The following is a 22801-nucleotide window of genomic DNA, read 5'->3' on the forward strand; positions in this document are numbered from 1 at the left end:
CAATTTAATATAATTCTTTATTTTTCTATACACTTTAAATTCAGTTATGTTAATCTGACAAGTTAACTGCATATTCAACACTGTTATAAACTATATTAAATCTGCAGCATCACAGCTGTATGGATGTAAAATAGTTTGCAAAAGAACAAAATTTACTACTACTTTTAATGTATAGAAAACAAAATACAAACGTACTGACACTGTATCCAAATGAACATTGCTTAATAGGCTCAAAGTTTATGAATGGCATTTTGTAGCGAATTACAACCAAAAATTAAAATTTCAACCAGTTTGACATAAAACAATTCAATATGACTACTAAATAATTAATGTTGTCAATGCTGTACATACATTTTAAATTATGAATTTGTCTTTACATTTTATACATTACTAATTTTACAAATAGAACTTGAAGACCACTTTGTCCAATTTGTATTTATATACATGTTGCTGAACAAAATGCTTTGAAGTAATAATGTTTTTAGGATTTTACATAGACAATCTCTATTGTGCAGGTTGTACTTTTTCCATATATAATGATCGGACTACTGGGAGATTGGACATGTTTTAAACTAAATTTAAACAGTATTAAAATATTTGGCCCTATCTGTCTAACACTTTACTTTCAAAAGTAAAATTTATGCTCCCTAATCTCAGGTATATTATGTGCACTTAAAAATCCAATTCTGGTATCTATAATCATGGACAATTTCCCCCACTCCCCATTTTTATACCTTTCTTCCCTCAGCCCCAGGTCAGGATCCTGCGACCCTTACTCACCTGAGCAGTATCATTGCAGTAAGTGGGACTATTCTGGTGACGAATAGTCACTGATTGTTCAAGAGTTGCAGAATCAGGTCCCTGGTTTGTTATAACAGAGTTAATAGCATTTGGAACTCAAAAGTAATTTATTACTCTTCTAGCTATGTTATTAATAATTTTATCCCAAATTGGTCTTCTACATTTCTCTGCAGAAATTCTGCACAAATTAAAATAAATGATCAAAAGGTCACTTTTTGAGAGCAATAAATGTTTAAAATGTTTCATAATTTATATGCAGTTGTGGCCCAAGTACAAGGAAACTGTTTTACAACTAAAGTAAGTATTTGTACCAGTTTCTACACCATCTTGCACTTTTAAATGGGCAACTCCCCCATTCACATGGTTTTGAGTTCCATAATTACAGAACATATTAATGTGAAATGTACACTGCAGCAGTATACTTCCTATAGATATATTACTTTTGAAAACTCCTAGCTAAAATCTGGGCAGCTCCTCCCAGCTAGGGAAGGTTCTGGTTGGAGAGGATAGCCAAAATAGGGTGATGACACCAAAAATCCAGCTGGTTGAGTTAGGTGGATAGAATGGCCTGTTTGTAAGCAGCCAGATGTGTAAGGTGAAGGTGGAGATGCCACTAAACACCCAGATTCTGCTCTGGCGAAAGAGAACCTTCGAATGGAGCCTCCAGTAGAACTTGAACTGGTTGCAGTACTGGACTGTCTGGACGGTGTCCGGAGGCTAGTGGAGGTCAGGATCATTGGAAGAGTCTCGATCTGATAGCTTCGAAGAGAGAATCGTATTGGCGGCTGTGATGTTTGTTTAGGTCTTAAACACGTGCAACAATAAACAGCTACCAACGAACCCACAATAATGAAGGCGATGAATATGGATCCAACAATAAGGAAAGGAACGTAGATCGGCTCTGAATAAAAAATAAATAAGTACATTTTAACACTCCAAAATAGCTCGTCTATTTAACTTTGCAAAGTTTTCAAAGTCCCACATTATTCTTAAACTCTCATCATCTACCGCGCTTGTTAAAAGATGCTCCTTTCATGTATTACAAATAAACTGTGAACTGCGTGCCAAGGGTACGTATGATCTGATACTAAGTAACAACTTAACTGATCCTGCAATAAGCTGCATTTGATTTTTAATTCGCCTTTAGTTCCTACATGCAGAAATTAAAATTATTTGCTGCTGACAATTTTAATAGAATAATTCTTAGTGTTACTATTTTAGATCAGTATTGGAATCTTGAAGGGTTATCCGCATCATCCTGTTTGCTGCATGAGTATAGTTTTCAGTGGTCGGTTTGGTTTTCCCTTTGTTCAGGAATCATGCTCCACTTTTCCAACAAGTTTTTTCGGAAATTTACTCACTGCTGCAAATTATAACTGCCTGAAACTATGGACTAACTCTTCAAAAGCTCCAGTCCCTTTTTAGGGGGCAAGTAACTTCAGAGTGAATGATTTTCAGCAAAATATCTTTCAACGCTTTTGCTGGATTACTTGTTTGATATAAAATATTATATTCCTGGAACCCTTCTCTGATTCTTTTTACAGTTAAAGTTAGTCACGTCTGGAAAGGAAAAAATAAAACGGCCACGGATATGGCTTTCCAGCTGCTCGTTCATTGCAAGGTAACTAGCTCTTCAATATAAACTTGCCTTTTGATTTTATGGGATTTAAATGTTTGGGCCACTTCTAAGTTGTGGGAGTGATTAAAGCAAACCCGTATTGCCAGCCGCTGTTGGCTAGTTCCCCACAGATTTGAACCGTCCTGACACGCTCTTCAGGGGAGCCCGGCATTCATTCGGCTGAAGGCCGCGGGTTTTATTTTCGCCCAGGATGCTCCAGCAACACCTTTGACCAGTTACGAAGTATAAAAATAACCCGCCTCTGCCCGTCCTCCGCCCAGCCAAGGACCTGGTAACGCGGTTTCCCGTTTGGCGGCACAAAAGCCCAACTAGCGCCGCTAGCTGAGCCCCGAGCTGGCTGCCCGGCCCCGGCTCTCGGGAACTTGCGTGGCCGGGGCTGCGCCAGACGGCGGCCCCCCAGCTCGGCCAAGCCTATCGCAAGAGCCCACCCAGCGGCGGGGAGCGGGCGGTGGGTGGCCCAGGCCGCTGCTGGGAAGGGCGGTCTGCCCCTGCCTGGACACGGGCGCCGCAGGGAGCCCCAGCACCCCGGCGAGCCCTGCCTCCAAAGCAGCTCGCGTGGCCCGTGGGGCGCTGCCGCCAAGCCGTCAGGGAGGAGCCGGACTCAGCCCCATGCCAGTCTCGCCCTTCACCTGCCGCCGCCACATGCCCGGCCGCCCAGAGCCTCACGCGCTTCCCAGGGAAGTTGGCGGAAACTTTCTCTGCCCTGCCGCGTCTAGCGCGCAGCGCGGGGTTCGTCCCGAGCAGGCCGCCCGCAGCAGCGAGGGGCTGGGGCGGGAGGGGATCGCACTCCGCAGCGACTGGCCGCGCTGGCTCGGCGAACAGCCGCAGCTCACCGCCCGCGAGCCGCCTCGGGTGGTATCGCCCTGCCTGCTGCTGGTCCCTAGCGCAGTCTCCAGGCTCGGCCACGCGCCAGTCCTGCGCAGCAGCCGGAGCGTCAGGTCCCGGGCAAGAGGAGCCCGCGGGCGGAGCGGGGCAGAGGCGCGGAGCCCGCAGGCGGGCGGGCTGGACACTCACGGGCTGTCACCCCCGGGTTCTGCGGCTCGCGGTCGTTGGTGCAGCCGCCCTGCTCCAGCCGGGCCTCGGCGGCGGCGCAGCAGTAGCGCAGGGCGCAGGAGCCACAGCAGATGGTGGCGTCCGGCGTGTCGAAGTCCTCCGGGCACTGGAAGCCCTCGTGGTAGCGGCCGTTCCCGTCCACCCAACCGTGGCAATACTCGCCCCCCGCCGGCTGGGCGGACGCGCCCCAGCCCAGGAATCCCAGCAGCAGGTAGCGCAGCAGCAGCCCCCGGTCCCCCATGGCTGCGGCAGCGGGACCCGCTCCCGGCTCAGCCCAGGCTCGGCGCCCGACTCCCCGCCTCACGGCCGCGGCAGCGACTTCTGCTCGCAGCCACATCCCAGGCGGCGCCCGGCGGGCGAGGCTAGCGGGGCTGCCCCCGCCGGCAGCGCTGGACGCGCACACGGGCTGCTGCTGCGCCGCTCCCCGCCGGGCTCATCGCGGCCCCCGGCGCACCGAGCCCATGGGGGGCCGGGGGAGGCGGCTCTCCTGAGCGCAGCCCCCCCTTGCTGGGAGAGAGCCCGCCGGAGGGGAGGGCGCTGAGCTCCCGGTCCCTGCTCGCCTCTCAGCCCTGACTGTCTGGGGGAGCAGCCGGAGCCCCGCCTGCCTGGGATTTCTCCAGATCCCCTACCAATCCCCCCGTTACATGCAGTGTTGCCAGTTTAGTCATTGGTTGGCAATTTGAATTGACATTGAAACATTAATACAAGCTTTAAAAGCATATAAAGAAATACTTATGCCTGAGAAAGCATAATGGGTTAGTAAAGTCTAAACAAAGACTAGCTGCCTCATACAGCTGTTATTTATGACGATGTCAGCACACTTGTTTCAGCTCTATTAGCCTACCTAATAATTTCAAATTATTATTTATAAGCAAGGTCTGAATGAGTTCTTCCCTGACAGCTAGTGATGAGCCAGCAGTGGGTGGAAAGGCTTCAGGACCAGACTGTATTTACATGAACACACCTACTCTGCTTAGGTATCCAGCACACAGAGCTGTGCTGCTTAAGTGAACAATTTTGGCTGGTGTTGGGTTACAAATCACTTAAGCATTAAATGTGGGGATCATTAAATGTTGTTATTCCCTCAGTGCTTAATTTGTGCTAGGGCTTGCCAGGGCTCAGCCCCAGCACTTCTAGGCTTGGCAGTTCATAGCCCTGGGACCTCTGGGCTTGTCACGTCAGTTACGAAAGTAACAAACTTGCTTGAGCCCTGGCACCTCTTTCATTACAAATTAAGCACTGGTCACCCTCAACTGAACTGCCCTCCCTAAGCAGGTTGGATGCCATGTCCTAGTGCAGAGAGAGAGGGTGGGGTACAGGTGTTTTGCTTGGTGGTGTGGGATCTGCCTAAGAGTCACAGGCACTATTTGACCTTCCCCTCTCTCCTGTTTAGAGAGAGAGCTCATTAGGCTTCATAGAGAGTCTTTTGGTTTGTTAAATGGTCACTAGAGCTGAAATCATTGATAATCAGGTCTAAGTGCTTAGACCTGCTGTGGGACAGTGTTTCTGTGGAAGAGACGGCCTAGCCTGCTCTAGCAGCAAGGTTCCCTCACTGGGAGCTGAAATCACTGAGAGCTGGGTGGAACCTCGAGAGACTGACTCGCAGTGGTCACAGTGGCAAGGTGGCAGCAGAAGGTGACGGTGCAGGGACATTGGGGATGGAGGGGTAGAGTGAACGGTGGCATGACAAACAACAGTGGCCAGAGCATTGGACTATGTTTTAGTGACTCTGCTCCAGAATGCTAGCTTTGTGACTGGGAAACTTATATAAATATACCGGTACATTTCCTAGTAGGCCAAGATTTTCCCCAAAGTATCTTGGGGAGTTTCTGTACTAAACTTTTTTATTATTATAATTATTTTTTGTATAAAAATGGCCATATTGTGTCAAACCAACATGCAGAAAGCCTTATAAGCCAGTCACTGTCAAAGCCAATTTTAGAAGAACTTAAACTTAATGAGGCTGTTAAGAATGCTGGAGACACAACTCAGGTTATAGAAAAAAGAACGAAGAGTACTTGTGGCACCTTAGAGACTAGCAAGCAAGAGACACCACTCACTACAAACTGGAGGCCAATTTTAAGTTCATTGTCATTTGTTAATTCTGAAGTTGGACAGAAATTAAAAGATACAGTGACTAGAGTGAAATCCCTGCAAGCTGCATGGACACTTTTCAAAGACACCATAATAGAGGCCCAACTTAAATGTACCCTAAATCTAAAAACACAGTAAAAGAACTAAAAGAGAGCCACCGTGGCTTAACAACCATGTAAAAGAAGCAGTGGGAGATAAAAGGGCATCTTTTAAAAAGTGGAAGTCAAATCCTAGTGAGGTAAATAGAAAGGAGCATAAACACTGCCAAATTAAGTGTAAAAATATAGTAAGAAAAGCCAAAAAGGAGTTTGACGAACAGCTAGTGAAAAACTCAAAAGGTAATAAAATGTTTTTTAAGTACACCTCTACCCCGATGTAACGTGACTCGATATAACATGAATTTGGATATAATGCGGTAAAGCAGCGCTCGGGTGGGGGTGGGGGGGCTGTGCACTCTGATGGATCAAAGCAAGTTTGATATAACGCAGTTTCACCTATAATGCGGTAAGATTTTTTTGGCTCCTGAGGACAGCGTTATATCGGGGTAGAGGTGTATATCAGAAGCAGGAAGTCTGCTAAACAACCAGTGGGGCCCCTGGACAATCGAGATATAAAAGGAGCACTTAAAGACAATAAAGTCATTTTGGAGAAACTAAGGCTACGTCCTCACTACGGGAGGGAGGGTCGATTTAAGATACACTAATTCAGCTACACGAATAGCGTAGCTGAATTCGACGTATTGGAGCCGACTTACCCCACTGTGAGGACGGCGGCAAATCGACCTCCGCGGCTCCCTTGTCGATGGCGCTTACTCCTACCTACCTGGAGTACAAGCGTCAATTCAGGGATCGATTGTTGGGTCCCGACGAGACGCGATAATTCGATCCCCGAGAGATCGATCTGTACCCGCCGATTTAGGCGGATAGTGTAGACCTGCCCTAAATGAATTCTTTGCTTCGGACTTCACAGCTGAGGATGTTAGGGAGATTCCCAAACCTGAGCTGGCTTTTGTAGGTGACAAATCTGAGGAATTGTCACAGATTGAGGTGTCACTAGAGGAAGTTTTGGAATTAATTGGTAAACTTAACAGTAACAAGTCACCGGGACCAGATGGCATTCACCCAAGTGTTCTGAAAGAACTCAAATGTGAAACTGTGGAACTACTAACTATGGTTTGTAACCTGTCCTTTAAATCAGCTTCTGTACCCAATGACTGGAAGATAGCTAATATAACGCCAATATTTAAAAAGGGCTCTAGAGTTGATCCCTCTAAGTAAGTCTAACGTCAGTACTGGGCAATTTAGTTGAAACAATCATAAAGAATAAAATTGTCAGACACATAGAAGAACATAAATTGTTGGGCAAAAGTCAACATGGTTTCTGTAATGGGAAATCATGTCTTGCAAATCTATTAGAGTTCCTTGAAGGGGTCAACAAACATGTGGACAAGGGGGATCCAGTAGACATAGCGTACTTAGATTTCCAGAAAGCCTTTGACAAGGTCCCTCACCAAAGGCTCTTACGTAAACTAAGTTGTCATGGAATAAGAGGGAAGATCCTTTCATGGATTGAGAACTGGTTAAAAGACAGGGAACAAAGGGTAAGAATAAATGGTAAATTTTCAGAATGGAGAGGGGTAACTAGTGGTGTTCCCCAAGGATCAGTCCTAGGACCAATCCTATTCAACTTATTCATAAATGATCTGGAGAAAGGGGTAAGAAGTGAAGTGGCAAAGTTTGCAGATGATACTAAACTGCTCAAGATAGTTAAGACCAAAGCAGACTGTGAAGAACTTCAAAAAGATCTCACAAAACTAAGTGATTGGGCAACAAAATGGCAAATTAAATTTAATGTGGATAAATGTAAAGTAATGCACATTGGAAAAAATAACCCCAACTATAATTACAATATGATGGGGGCTAATTTAGCTACAACTAATCAGGAAAAAGATCTTGGAGTCATCATGGATAGTTCTCTGAAGACATCCATGCAGTGTGCAGCGGCAGTCAAAAAAGTGAACAGGATGTTAGGAATCATTAAAAAGGGGATGGAGAATAAGATGGAGAATATATTATTGCCCATGAAAATCCATGGTACTCCCACATCTTGAGTACTGCATACAGCTGTGGTCTCCTCATCTCAAAAAAGATATACTGGCACTAGAAAGGGTTCAGAAAAGGGCAACTAAAATGATTAGGGGTTTGGAACGATTCCCATATGAGGAGAGATTAAAGAGGCTAGGACTTTTCAGCTTGGAAAAGAGGAGACTAAGGGGGGGAATATGAGAGAGGTATATAAAATCATGAGTGATGTGGAGAAAGTGAATAAGGAAAAGTTATTTACTTGTTCCCATAATATAAGAATTAGGGGGCACCAAATTAAATTAATGAGCAGCAAGTTTAAAACAAATAAAAGGAAGTTCTTCTTCACACAGCGCACAGTCAACTTGTGGAACTCCTTGCCTGAGGAGGTTGTGAAGGCTAGGACTATAACAGGGTTTAAAAGAGAACTGGATAAATTCATGGAGGTTAAGTCCATTAATTGCTATTAGCCAGGGTGGGTAAGGAATGGTGTCCGTAGCCCCTGTTTGTCAGAGAATGGTGATGGATGGCAGGAGAGAGCTCACTTGTTCATTATCTGTTAGGTTCACTCCCTCTGGGGTACCTGGCATTGACCACTGTCGGTAGACAGGATACTGGGCTGGATAGACCTTTGGTCTGACCCAGTATGGCCATTCTTACGTTCTTATGGACACGGGTTTCAAACAAGACTGGCAAATGCTCGCTATCTTTCTGAAAAAACTTAGATGATTCTGTAGAAGCATGCGGTGCAACAGTGAAAGACTCAAAGTGAAGAACTCTCTCACCATATTCAAAATATGTGCATACATGGCTGATGAATGCACCAATGCAAATAGGCATCAATTATTAAGTCATTGTGTATGTTATCTTGATGCCCACGGTAGGCCAGTAGATGCATTCTAGATGTTCAGGTTATAGAAGACACATCAGCTGCATCTTTGACATCTTAGAAAAGTTAAATGCTTGTAAATTGAACCACAAACAGATGGTTGCTTGTGCATTTGATGGAGCTACAAATTTTTCTGGAAGACATAGTGGAGTACAAGCTTTGCTCAGAGAAAAGTATAACCCTAATCTCTCCTATACACACTGCAGAGGCCATCTACTCCAGCTAGCTCTAGTACAAGCTGCAGAATCTTCAAAAAACATTAAAAAGCCATACATTTAATGGCTTTTTGTACTCTTTTTTTCAGAAAGAGTCCAAAAGGACTGAAAGTCTTGGAAACGAATAAAAGATGCACTGTGGTTGAAGTTCAAATTAGTCTAACCTTCCCCTGGCTCTGTCCCCTGCACCCTCCCTTCCTGCCCTTCCCCCTGCTGCCCCTCACCCCCCCCGTACCCTCCCTTCCAGTCCTTCCCCTGCTGTCCCTCACCCCTGCACCTGCCCAATCCTTACCCTGCCTCCCCGTCTGCCCTCATGCCTGCATCTCCCCTCCCAGCCCTTCTGTACCCTGCCTGCCTGCTGCTCTCATCCCTTTACCTCCCCTTCTCCCAGTCCTTTCCGTGACCGATAGAATCATAGAAGATTAGGGTTGGAAGAGACCTCAGGAGGTCATCTAGTCCAGTGCTTCTCAAAGTTGGGCCGCCGCTTGTTCAGGGAAAGCCCCTGGCGGTCCGGGCCGGTTTGTTTACCTGCCGCATCCAAGGTTTGGCCCATCGCAGCTTCCACTGGCTGCGGTTCGCCACTCGAGGCCAATAGGGGCTGCGGGAAGCAGCGCAGGCCGAGGGATGTGCTGGCCGCCCTTCCCTCAGCCCCCATTGGCCTGGAGCAGCGAACCACGGCCAGTGGGAGCCACGATCGGCCGAACCTGCGGACATGGCAGGTAAACAAACTGGCCTGGACGGCCAGGGACTTTCCCTGAACAAGTGGTGGACTGGCTTTGAGAAGCAGTGATCTAGTCCAACCCCCTGCTCAAAGCAGGACCAAGGGGAGGGATAGCTCAGTGGTTTGAACATTGGCCTGCTAAACCTTAGGGTTGAGAGTTCAATCCTTGAGGGGGCCATTTAGGGATGGGGCAAAAATCTGTCTGGGGATTGGTCCTGCTTTGAGCAGGGGGTTGGACTAGATGATCTTCTGAGGTCCCTTCCAACCCTGATGTTCTATGATTCTATATACTGCCCTCACCCCTTCCTCTCAGCCCTCACCCCATCTTCTCTCCTCCTGCCCCTTTCTCGCAGCCTTCACCCAGTGTGTAGCCCCTACTTCCCCTTTCCTAGACTTCACCTCCTCCCCATTTCCGTTACTGCCCCTTCAGTCCCAGGGCCTTCTCTTCCCTCCCAAAGCCTCACCACCCCCATCTTCCCTGGTGCCCCCACCCTACACCTCTCCCCATCACTCTGACTGGATTGCTGCAATACAATTATAAGTAATATAATAAGAACAATAACAAATGCCATATCAGGCTGAATTATGAGGAATACATACTCAGTGACCAATGCAGTTTGGTCTGACCCAAGAAGATGGAGGCAATTGTGCTAATGCAGAGACCCAGAATAATTAAATGTTCCACTCATAATGTTGCTTGAGGACAGTACAAATTTGCATTGGGCTGGTTGACAAAAGAATGGGTTTTGTGAATTAAAAAAATACAGAATTATCAGTGCTGAATTCATCTCAAGAATAACATGCAGCCAAAGATCTTCTTTGCTACAAACTCCTATGATTGGGGCCTGTCCTTGTGCCAGATGATCACCACTGGGACGTGTGTTCAAAACTCTGATTAAAAAACAACAGAGCTATACTCAGATTGAAAAAAATACACTGGCAACAGTTTTTGATTGAGAACAGTTTTATGAGCAGAAATCAGCTGAGGTAGAAACACCCCATAAACCATAGGAAGCCATATTACAGAAGCTATTGTGCAAAACACTACCCACACTTTAGGAAATTATAATGAAATTGAAAGAAAACATGTAAAATACAGGCCTGGATAAGGAGTTTCTTATAGATGACAGGCTTCTAAGAGCACCTATGAAAAGAGAAAGCAAGGAGCTGCAGGAATAGGAGTTTGAAGTTAATATGGCTCAAGCACTGTCCACTTCTGAAACAAAATCTGACCCACCCAAATGCTAGATACAGAATAACCTAATCTTAACAGTTAGTTTGAAAGACTAATTCTAGTAGGAAGTCTAATAGACACTTCCAAGCATAAAAGTTTACTAGGACAATAGAGATGAAATTGCAGTTAATAGTGGGATTCTGTACAAAGGACATGGAGGCATAGCTGTATGTGGTATAGGTGTTGATCCCAGAATACTAGAGAGACAAGGTGGATGAGGTCCAATAAAAGACATTACCTCATCACCTTGTCTCTCTAATGGTGGCAGAGTATCACAAAGCATTAGGTTGGAAATTCTAAATATTATAAATGCTTGTATACAAATGCTAGAAGTCTAAATAGTAAGATGGGCGAACTTGAGTGCTTGGTATTAAATGAGGATATTGCTCTAGCAGGCATCACAGAAACTTGGTATAAAATTATATAGGAATGACCGAGTAGGTCATGCTGGTGGGGGACTGGCACTATATGAGAAAGAAAGCACAGAGTCAAATATAGTAAACATCTTAAATAACTCAAACTGTACCATAGAAGTTCTATGGCTAGAAATTTCATGCTTAAACATTAAGGCCTTGGCTACACTTACCAGCTAGTTCGACGGCTGGAAATCGAAGTTCTGGGTTCGACTTATCGCGTCTAGTCTGGACGCGATAAGTCGAACCCGGAAGTGCTTGCCGTCGACTGCGGTACTCCAGCTCGGCGAGAGGAGTACCGTGGAGTCGACGGGGGAGCCTGCCTGCCGCGTGTGGACCAAGGTAAGTTCGAACTAAGGTACTTCGACTTCAGCTACGTTATTCACGTAGCTGAAGTTGCGTACCTTAGTTCGAATTGGGGGGGGTAGTGTAGACCAAGCCTAAGAGTATAGCAGTAGGAATATACTTCTGACCTCCTCACCAGGATGGTGACAATGACTGTGAAATACTCAGGGAGATTAAAGAGGCAACAAAAACAGAAAACCCAACACTAATGGAGGATTTGAAATATCCTCTATTGACTGGGTACATGTCACCTCAGGCGGGATGCAGAGATAACATTTCTAGGCACCATTAATGACTGCTTCTTGGGTACTGAAACCCAGAAGGGGAGAGGCAATTCTTGATTTAGTCTTAAGTAATCCCCAGGATCTCATCCAAGAGGTCAATATGGTCAAACCACTCAGTAATAGCAACCATAATGTAATTAAATTTAATTTTGTGGGGAGGGAAATACCAAAGAAAGCCACCACAGTGGTATTTTAAAGGAAAGCTACAAAAATTGAGGAAGCTAGTGAAATGGAAATTAAAAGGAACAGTTACAAGAAGGAAATGTCTGCAAAGTACATGGAAACTTTTTAAAAACACTCTAATAGAGGCTCAAACTAAATGTACACCCCAAATAAAAAAAACAGCATGAGGACCTGTGTTCCCCCTAAAGTGCGTGCCTGCGTGACTGCTCAAGAAGCCATCAAGGGCAGCCACGTGATTAGTGCAGGAGCACATACGGGGTACGTCTATACTTACCCGCTGGTTCGGCAGCCAGCAATCGATCTTCTTGTCTAGACGCGATAAATCGATCCCGGAAGTGCTCGCCGTCGACACCAGTAATCCCGCGGTAAGTACTTTTAAGTTCGAACTAAGATACTTCGACTTCAGCTACGTTATTGATGTAGCTGAAGTTGCGTATCTTAGTTCGAACTGGGGGCTTAGTGTGGACCAGGCCAGGGACTTAGCCACGGGGGGCAGTGGGGTGGGGGAGAGGTGATGGGGAAGCTTGGGGGGGTGCAGCGCTGTGGCGGGCAGAAAGGACTGCGAGTCCTAGCCCCAGGGCTGCGGTGGGGAGAGATGTCTCTCTCCCCCACCCTGGGGTGAGGGCAGTCCTCTCTCCCCGCTGCAACCCTGGGGCTGGGATAACAATTCCCTGTTGTGGATTTAAACCTCCCCTAGCAGTGTTTGCCAAGCTTTTGTTGGCGAGAGGACATGTGATTTATCTAGGGGCCTGATCCCAAAGAGTATTACTCATGAAGCTGTTACTCATGTGAGTGGCCTCATGGAAAGAAGTGGGAGAAATTCATGCCAAGTGAAAGTTGCCTGAGCCCACGTGTTTGTAAAGTGCTGTGTAAATTTACAGAGCTAGGTGTGTTTCACTGTAATGACCAAGACATTGGAACTTTGTGTGTGTGCATGAGAATCTGAAGGTGAACTTTAATTGTCCAAGCTGATCCAGTGTAAAAATATAAACAACATGAAGATTGAATAGTTTGTAGGAGTTTTAAAGTGCTTTGTTTTGTTAATACAAGAGGACGGTAGTAAGGAGAATTTGAGTGGTTTTTTTTAAATTATTTTGAGCCTTAGTGTCCTGATTTAAAAAGAAACAGTTACTTTAATTTCTAATATTGCAGTATTATATTTTACATTTTCAGATGAGACCTTTATATATGAAGCCTTGTCTGAACATTAAATATCTCAAGCATTTTGCATGAGAGGAAAAGATTCTTCCTATCCACAATTCCCCTTCTCTTTCCAAACTACTGCACAGTGCTCTCTGTGCTGTTGGCCTAGCTGGCTGCTGACTTTTCTCCCCAGAGGTGGCTGCATTTCAGTGGTGCATTTATATGTATAGTTTGCGAAGCATGTACTGATCCTTATGGAAGGAGGCAGTAGGAATGAACAGATAGGTACTGCAGACATCATCTGAAGACAGACTTTCCCTAAGACCCAGCTAGGTACTACCAGTAGGACATTGTAAGCTCTTGGTGGGATTAGGGCTGCCATGAAAGTATGGAGATGGTGGTGCATATCCGCACATTACCTCAATATTGTGCTGCACATAACAAAATTCATTCCACACATGGATGGAAAAAATTAGAGGGAACATTGAGGACCAAAAAACAAGCCACCTTGGCTAAACAACAGAGTAAAAGACACAGTTAGCAACAAAAAGACATCCTTTAAAAATTGGAGGTCAGATCCCATTAAGGAACATAACAAGGAGCATAAACTCTGGCAAATCAAGTGTAAAAGTATAATTACGCAGGCCAAAAAAGAATTTGAAGAGTAACTAGCTAAAGACACAAAAACTAACAGCAATTTTTTTTAAGTACACCAGAAGTAGAAACTCTCCCAAAAAGTCAGTGGGGCCACTGGATGATCAAGGTGCTAAAGGAGCACTCAAAGAAGACAAAGCAGTTGCAAAGAAGCTAAATTAATTTTTTGCATTTGTCTTTTCTGCAGAGGATGTGAGGGAGACTCTCACACCTGAGCCATTCTTTTTTAGGTGACAAATCTGAGGAACTGTCCCAGATTGAGGTGTCTTTAGAGGAGGTTTCGGAACAAATTGATAAATTAAGCAGTAATAAGTCATCAGGACCAGATGGTATTCATCCAAGAGCTCTGAAAGAACTGAAATGTGAAATTGCAGAACTACTCACTGTGGTATGTTACCTGTTGCCTAAATCAGCCTTTGCACCTGATGACTGGAGGGTAACTAACATAACACCAATTTTTAAAAAGAGGCTCCAAAGGTGACCCTGGAATTACAGGCTGGTAAGCCTAACCTCAATACTAGGCAAACTGGAAAATCCTGCCTCACTAATCTATTAGAATTCTTTGAGGGTGTCAACAAGCATGTGGACATGAGTGATCCTGTGGATATAGTGTACCTGATCCTTCAAAAACCATTTAACAAGGTCTCTCCCCAAAGGCTCTTAAGCAAAGTAAGAAGTCATGGGGTAAGAGGAAAGGTCCTCTCATGGATCAGTAACTGGTTAAAAAATAGGAAAGAAAGGGTAGGAATAAATGGTCAGTTTTCACAGTGAAAAGGGGTAGATAGCAGGGTTCCCCAAGGATTTGTACTGGGACCGGTGCTGGTCAACATATTCATAAATGAGTTGGAAAAAGGGGTACAGAGTAAGGTGGCAACTTTTGCAGATGATACAAAATTACTCAAAATAGTTAAAAGAACAGGAGTACTTGTGGTACCTTAGAGACTAACAAATTTATTAGAGCATAAGCTTTCGTGGACTACAGCCCACTTCTTCAGATGCATCCGAAGAAGTGGGCTGTAGTCCACGAAAGCTTATGCTCTAATAAATTTGTTAGTCTCTAAGGTGCCACAAGTACTCCTGTTCTTTTTGCGGATACAGACTAACACGGCTGCTACTCTGAAACCTATCAAAATAGTTAAGTCCAAAGCTAACAGCAAAGAGATCTCACAAAACTGGGTGACTGAGCAACTAAATGGAAGATGAAATTCAGTGTTGATAAATGCAAAGTAATGCACATTGGAAAACATAATCCCAACTATACATATAAAATGATGGGGTCTAAATTAATTGTTACCACGCAAGAAAGAGATCTTGGAGTCATCATGGATAGTGCTCTGAAAACACCTGCTCAATGTATAGAGGCAGTCCAAAAAACTAACAGAATGTTAGGAATCATTAGGAAAGAGAGAGAAAATGAGGCGAAAATATCATAATGCCACTATATAAATCCATCCACACCTTGAATACTGCATGCAGTTATAGTCACCACATCTCAGAAAGTATATATTAGAATTGGAAAAAGCACAGAGAAACCAACAGAAATGATTAGGGGTATGACACAGCTTCCACATTAGGCGACATTAAAAAGACTGGATCTGATCAGCTTAGAAAAGAGACACCTAAGAGAGGATATGAAAGAGGTCTATTAAATTATGAATGATGTGGAGAAAGTAATAAGGAAGTGTTATTTACTCCTTCACCTAACACAAGAACCAGGGGTTACCCAATGAAATTAATAGGCATCAGGTTTAACACAAATCTAAGGAAGTGCTTCTTCACACAATCCACAGCCAACCTATGGAACTCATTGCCAGGGGATGTTGTGAAGGCCAAAAGTATAACTGGATCCAAAAAAGAATTAGATAAGTTCATGGAGGATAGGCCCATCAATGGCTATTAGCCAAGATGGGCAGAGACACAACCTAATCCTTTGGATGTCTCTAAACTCCTAACTGCCTGATGCTGAGAATGGGCAACAGGGGATGGATCACTTGATAATTGCCCTCTTCTGTTCATTCCCTCTGAAGCATTTGGCACCAACTACTGTCAGAAGACAGGACACTGGGCTAGACTGGACCATTGATCTGATCCAAGATGGCCACTTTTATGGTTTTATAATCCACAGAGCCAAGCTGGGTATGGGAAGTTTAAGAATAGCAGCCAAGGGGGTTTCTTCTGGCCATATTTGAATGCTACCTGTGATGAGGTGTCCTTACCCCGCACTGGGCCAACGAGGCCTGACCAATCACTGTGGGCCCAGGAGACCATGACCCCCTCTCCTCTGCTGCACATGCTCCAGGTGGAAGGGACAGATAAAAGGAGGCGGCCCAGCTCAGTCTGGCCTGGCGGAGGATGAGGATGAAGATGAAGGAGAAGGATATGTGCTGCAAGCTCCTGCAGAAATGCCTGCAACTCTCCAAGAGGTGGGAGCTGTGCACCTGGACTGCACTGCAGATGGCCAGTCGACCATGGAGACCGATTGGGGCACTGAGCTGCTGCCAGCCGAGGAGATGCCCGAGCTGAGCTTTGAGGTAGGAAGTGACCCAGGGAATGTATTTATTCTTGTAACTAGGAATTTCCCAGCTTCATAGGGCCCTAGGTCAGAACCTAGGGTGGCCCTGGGTTCTCCTACATCCCACCCCTACACTTGCCACAAGGTGTGGCTACCGGAGGCTACAGCCACAGGCTAATTGGTTCCTCTACCCTGCTTAGGGACTGCAGACTGATTGGTTGCTATGCTCTGCCCAGCCCAGAGGGTCAGAGCTCCAACTCCTATTACTTGCCCCAGCCAGGAGGCTTAGGGACCCTAGACTGTTTGTTGTGCTCTGTTCTGCCAGGGGCTGCAGACTGATTGTTCACTTGGCCCTGCCAGGGGTCCTGAGCCCTCTGTATCACAATTGCCTGTTCCCACGGGAAGTCCTAATGATTGTGTGATGGGGTGTACGTAACCCACACTGTGCCAATGGGGGTGGCCCTGCTCAACACGCAGGGCACCCTGTGATATTGCCATTGAAGATAGCAACAGAGGGTCCTGTGGCACCTTTAAGACTAACAGAAGTATTGGGAGCATAAGCTTTCGTGGGTAAGAACCTCACTTCTTCAGATGCAACAGGACCCTCCATTGCTTTTTACAGATTCAGACTAACACGGCTACCCCTCTGATACTTGACACCATTGAAGATAGACACTCTGCACCCCATATTCACCATAGTAATATGATTATGGTATGATTATGATATAATTATGTTGCATCTTGTACAAGATGTGTCATGTAAGGTGTCAATGGACAAATTTATGATTTGCTGAATATGATTATCCTATTGGTATGCATGTATCCTTTTTGTATCTGGAGTTATTATTATTGATTATGCATCTTGTATTTCAAATATGCTTGTAACACCCACAGAGCTTCACATATAGTCTAGACAGCACGTTTGAATGTCCTGTTCAAGTTGAATGGCCTATCAACTTAGACCAGGGGCGGACAAACTTTTTGGCCTGAGGGCCACATTGGGTTTCAGAAATTGTATGGAGGGCTGGTTAGGGGAGGCTGTGCCTCCTCAAACAGGCAGGCGTGGCCTGGCCCCCGCCCCCTATCCGACCCCCCCGCTTCTCGCCCATGACGGCCCCCCAGGACTCCTGCCCCATCCAACCCCCCCGTTCCCTGACAGCCCCCCCTTTACCCCTGCCCCATCCACCCCCTCCTGCTCCCTGTTCCCTGACCGCCCCTGGACCCCCTGCCCCGAACTGCCCCCCTGCTACCCCATACAACCTCCCCTCTCCTTCCTGACTGCCCCCCCCGGGACCCCTGCCCCATCCAACCACCGCTTCTCCCTGTCCCCTGACCGCCCCCGGAACCCCCACCCCTGACTGCCCCCAGCCGTCCCATCAAACCCCTCCTCTCCTTCCTGACTGCCCCCCCCCAGAACCTCTGCCCCATCCAACCACCCCTTTTCCCTGACCGTCCCCGGAACCCCTGCCCCCATTCAACCCCCCTGTTCCCTGCCCTCTGACTGCCCTGACCCCTATCCACACCCCCAGCCCCTGACCACCCCCCAAACTCCCCTGCCCTCTATCCAACCCCCCTCCCTCGCTCCCTGCCCGCTTACCGCACTGCCTGGAGCACTGGTGCCTGGCGGAGCAGCTGTACCATGACAGGCAGCTGCGCCGCCCGGCTGGAGCCAGCCATGCATCGCTCACCACAGAGCACTGGGTCAGGCCGGGCTCTGCAGCTGTGCTACCGCAGGAGCTTGCAGCCCCACTGCCCAGAGCATTGCGCCAGTGGCACAGTGAGCTGAGGCTGCGGGGGGAGGGGGAACAGCAGGGGAGGGGCTGGGGAGAACGGTCCTGCAGGCCGGATGTGGCCTGCGGGCTGTAGTTTTCCCACCTCTGACCTAGACAATGGGCCATGGAAGAGCTTATCCTAAGCTGTGGACGCTTTGGTCTGCCTATGGATAATAGCTGCTATGACTCATCGAAGCATGCAAGGTCTTGTGACTAAATCACGTGATACTGAACTCCTCACTTTCTCCACAAATCAACACCTGAAAGTGACTCTGGAAGAACAAAGACTTTGAACTGGGGAAATGCTGATCCCAGGTGGGAAAGAATAAACACCCTGCCTGTGTATAAAACATCCACAAACTGCTTGTACTATCTAACAGCGTGAGACAGTTTGATTCAAATCCTGTGTAGTGTATAAGACTTAGATTGTGTTTTGTTTATTTGCTAGGTAATCTACTTTGTTCTGTTTCCTATCACTTATAATCACTTAAAATTAGGGCTGTCAAGCAATTAAAAAATTAATTGTGGTTAATCTTGCAATTAAAAAAACTTAATCACAATTAATCACCCTGCTAAATAATAATAGAATACTATTTATATAAATATTTTTGAGGTTTTCTACATTTTCAAATATGTTGATTTCAGTCTCAACACGGAATACAAAGTGTACAGTGCTCACTTTATATTTATTTTTATTATAAATATTTGCACTGTAAAAGTAAAAGAAATAGTATTTTTCAATTCACTTAATACAAGTACTGTAGTGCGAAATGCAAATGTAGAATTATGTATAAAAAATAACTGCATTCAAAAACTGCATACATTTACATTAAATGTAAAACTTTAAAGCCTACAAGTCCACTCAGTCCTACTTCTTGTTCTGCCAATCGCTCAGACAAACAAGTTTGTTTACATTTGCAGGAGATAATGCTGCCCACTTCTTGTTTACAATGTCACCTGAAAGTGAAAACAGGAATTCACATGACACTGTTGTAGCTGGCATCGCAAGATATTTACATGCCAGATGCACTAAAGATTCATATGTCCCTTCGTGCTTCAACCACCATTCTAGAGGACGTGCATCCATGCTGATGACAGGTTCTGCTCAATAACAATCCAAAGCAGTGCAGACCAACGCATGTTCATTTTTATTATCTGTGTCAGATGCCACCAGCAGAAAGTTGATTTTCTTTTTTGGTGGTTCGGGTTCTGTAGTTTCCGCATTGGACTGTTGCTCTTTTAAGACTTCGGAAAGCATGCTCCACACCACCTCCCTCTCAGTTTTTGGAAGGCACTTCAGATTCTTAAACCTTGGGTCAAGTGCTGTAGGTATCTTTAGAAATCTCACATTGGTACCTTCTATGCATTTTGTCAAATCTGCAGTGAAAGTGTTCTTAAAACGAACAACATGTGCTGCTGGGTCATCCTCTGAGACTGCTATAACATGAAATATATGGCAAAAGGCAGGTAAAACAGAGCAGAGGACATACAATTCTCCCCCCAAGGAGTTCAGTCACAAATTTAATTAATGCATTATTTTTTTAATGAGCATCATCAGCATGGAAGCATGTCCTCTGGAACAATGGCCGAAGCATGAAGAGGCATATGAATCTTTAGTGCATCTGGCATGCGAACACCTGTTTTAACTTTTTGGTGACATTGTAAATAAGGAGCTGGCAGCATTTTCTCCTGTAAATGTAAACAAACTTGTTTCTCTGAGGCTTGGTCTACACTAAACCCCCAAATCGAACTAAGGTACGCAACTTCAGCTACGTGAATAATGTAGCTGAAATCGACGTACCTTAGTTCGAACTTACCACGGTCCAGACCCGGCAGGCAGGCTCCCCCGTCGACTCCGCGTACTCCTCGCGGCGAGCAGGATTACCGGAGTCGACGGGGAGCACTTCTGAGTTCGATTTATCGCGGCCAGATTAGACGCGATAAATCGAACCCAGAAGTTCGATTGCCTGCCGCCGAACCAGCGCGTAAGTATAGACAAGCCCTTAGTGATAGGCTGAACAAGAAGTAGGACTGAGTGGACTTGTAGGCTCTAAAGTTTTACATTGTTTTGTGTTTGGGTGCAGTTATTAAACAAAAAAAAATCTACATTTGTGAGTTGCGCTTTCACAATAAAGAGATTGCACTATGGTACTTGTAGGAGATGAATTAAAAATACTATTTATTTCATTTATCATTTTACAGTGCAAATATTTTCAATAAAAATAATATAAAGTGAGCACTGTACACTTTGTATTGTGTGTTGTAATTGAAATCAATATATTTGAAAATGTAGAAAAACATCGACAATATTTAATACATTTCAATTGGCATTCTATTGTTTAACAGTGTGATTAAAACTGCGATTAATCATGATTATTTTTTTAATCGCAATTAATTTTTTTGAGTTAATCGCGTGAGTTAAGTCTAATCTATCTTTCTGTAGTTAATAAATCTGTTTTATATTTTTTTACCTAAAACAGTGTGGTTTGCGTTAAGTGCTTGGGGAAAAATTGTAATAATCTTTACTGGTGAGGCTTTTGAGAAGGCAGGACCATACCGCTCCGGTGTCCTAGGCTGGAGAGCTGGACGGTATTTTGGCTGGAGCCTCTCTTTTGTTGGTTCATGCGGTGGCTGGCAAAGCATTCATGAACACAGTTGGGTATGACCCCTGCCTGCGGATGTTTGTGTAAGGGCAAGTTTTGAGGGCTTTTCAGCTTGTCACAACATCACAGTCTGAGAGGGAACCCAGATTGATAAAACAGAGGGCTTAGGGGTACCCCAGTTCCAGGTTGCATCCCGGGGGAATGGAAGGAAAATCAAAGGAAATCCAGCTGTGAAATCAGAAATACAGAGAGAGGAACAGTATGAAAAGAACTACTGAAACAATATTGTGGCTTGCCTGTGGTCCAAGGCTGTTACAGATCTTTCAAACAGGAAAAATTCTCTTAGTGCTTGTCTACACGGAAAGTTAGTGTGGAATAAACTAGGGTTAAAAGCACAATAGCTATTCTGCACTAGCTCCTTGTGTAAACACTCTTATTCCATGCTAAGAGTGCCTATGTATGGTTTAGCTTTTAAAGTGGACTAACGTAAACTGCAAAAGGCACACTTAGAGGACTGCTACTACTTTATTTTTTTAAATTCATCTGGGTGCATAACATGTCGAAGAGTAATATAACAGAAGAGACACTATAAGAATTCCAAACAGCTCCCCCAATGCACATGGAAAAGAATTAGATTTCCAACAGAAAGGTCATTGAAAATATTTTTTGCAAGCATTAATAACTGAGCAGTTCCTTTTGGGGGGTTCCTGCTGCTTGGTGACATGCCATTATTCCACCAGCAGAAAAAGGATGAGAGGGTCCATAGGAATAGCTATGTCACTCCTTCTCAGCCTCATAGGCTCCACCCTCTTTTGGAAAATAAAGGTGACAGGCCTGGTGTGGGCTTGAACAGGGCTGTGAATTAAATAGAAAATTATCAAGAAAAGGAAATGAAGTAAGGAAAATTTAGAGGAAGCCTAGTAATAGAAACTGGTGTATAAAGTGGCATTGTTAAAAGTAAAATTCTGGGCTGCTTTCATAAACTGTTGATGCAATAAAAACTCCTTTGGTTGCAGGATAATGGGCATGAAAGGGGGACGTTTAATGATGCTAAAATGAGTGGCTCCCCTCTCCTGATCCATTAGGACCTTTCAGCTTTATTGATTTTACACAGAGAAAAAAACTCCAGAGTTTCAAGGAACAATGGCTTCTAACAGGGACAATGAAAGATGGGGAAAGATGTTCTAAAGATAATCATTGTTTATCCTGGGATAGTAGCTAGGAACCCCAATCCAGGATCAGGGTCCTTTGTGCTAGGCATTGTACAGGCATGCAACAAAGCAGACAGCTCCTTTTCTAGAATGCTTTTAATCTAAATGACAGACAGGACACAACAGGAGCATAAACAGGGTGGGGAAGATGGACTCCATCTGAGGTGAGAAAGTGAACAGCCTTGAGCAGATGGGATATTAGGGAAAGCTGTAGTAGCAAAGGATGGGAGATGTGTGAATGCACTATGAAATGGGATGTACACAAGGAGATGATTACAACAGGGAAGGGGAAAGCAGGGAGGGAAAGGTGGAGAAGTGGGTAAGTGTTGCATGAAGAATGTGGCAGAGGAGGGAAATAAAGCCTGTGAGGTAGAGGAAGTAGTAGAAGAGGTGGTTAGTGATGTGGGAAGGTGGCAATAGAAGAGGGTTGAGTTCTGTATGGGAAAGTCATTAAAAGAGGGAATAAGTGCAACAAGGACAGGGAAGGGAATAAAGGTGTGTCCCACTGAATTATTGGTAAGAGACTTTTATTTTTAGTGCCTGGCCCCACTCCCTGCCTGAGTCTTGTTTACGAAAGGTCACATGGCAGGTGTCAATATCCACTGATTGTAATGGCTACTGTTCCATCAGCAGTTTCTTCTGAAATCAAATACAAACAAAACATATCATAGACCACAAACTGATACAGCCAATTAATAACATCCACAAACAAAAACATCTGGGCTGAAGGTCAGGGTAGATGAACTGAGCCCTCTAACAGTTGAGATGATTGTTCTGCCTCTTATTGGACATTTGTCAATAACTGCCATCTCATCTGGATGACTCTGATTAAATGGCTACTTCTGTACTCCAAACAATGCCTTGTGCTGTGACCTGCTTGGTCACTGAGGTGGATTTGCCACCTGGAACCTGTTTTGCTGCTCCTGGGGCCAGTTCCTCAACTTGTGTAAATGG

The 22801-nt window shown here is 45.1% G+C and overlaps 1 protein-coding gene and 1 long non-coding RNA gene across 2 annotated transcripts in view; one reads left to right on the forward strand and one right to left on the reverse strand.

Moving 5' to 3' along the window:
• Nucleotides 1–4054, reverse strand: SHISA3 (shisa family member 3). Its single transcript, XM_034772761.1, has 2 exons — nt 3455–4054; nt 1–1702 (listed from the first exon to the last, which is right to left on the reverse strand). Exons 1-2 carry the CDS (start codon nt 3828–3830, stop codon nt 1254–1256), a joined length of 825 nt encoding a protein of 274 aa, XP_034628652.1. The 5' UTR covers nt 3831–4054; the 3' UTR covers nt 1–1253.
• LOC117878514 overlaps nt 3627–22801 on the forward strand; it is a 27405-nt gene continuing 8230 nt past the window's right edge. Inside the window, exons 1-2 of the long non-coding RNA XR_004645994.1 lie at nt 3627–3704; nt 16049–16280. This is a non-coding gene — a long non-coding RNA (uncharacterized LOC117878514). The remainder of the gene's footprint in view (nt 3705–16048; nt 16281–22801) is intronic.

Source organism: Trachemys scripta, chromosome 5, assembly GCF_013100865.1.
Source record: "Trachemys scripta elegans isolate TJP31775 chromosome 5, CAS_Tse_1.0, whole genome shotgun sequence".
Taxonomy (NCBI): Eukaryota; Metazoa; Chordata; order Testudines; family Emydidae; genus Trachemys; species Trachemys scripta.

Bases quoted from the DNA above. Each gene is read 5' to 3' on its own strand.
- SHISA3 (XM_034772761.1), bottom strand. From the start codon at position 3,830: ATGTGGCTGCGAGCAGAAGTCGCTGCCGCGGCCGTGAGGCGGGGAGTC. The intron at 1,703-3,454 runs GTGAGTGTCCAG...TTTTTTATTCAG, and splicing joins GAACCCGGGGGTGACAGCCC to AGCCGATCTACGTTCCTTTC.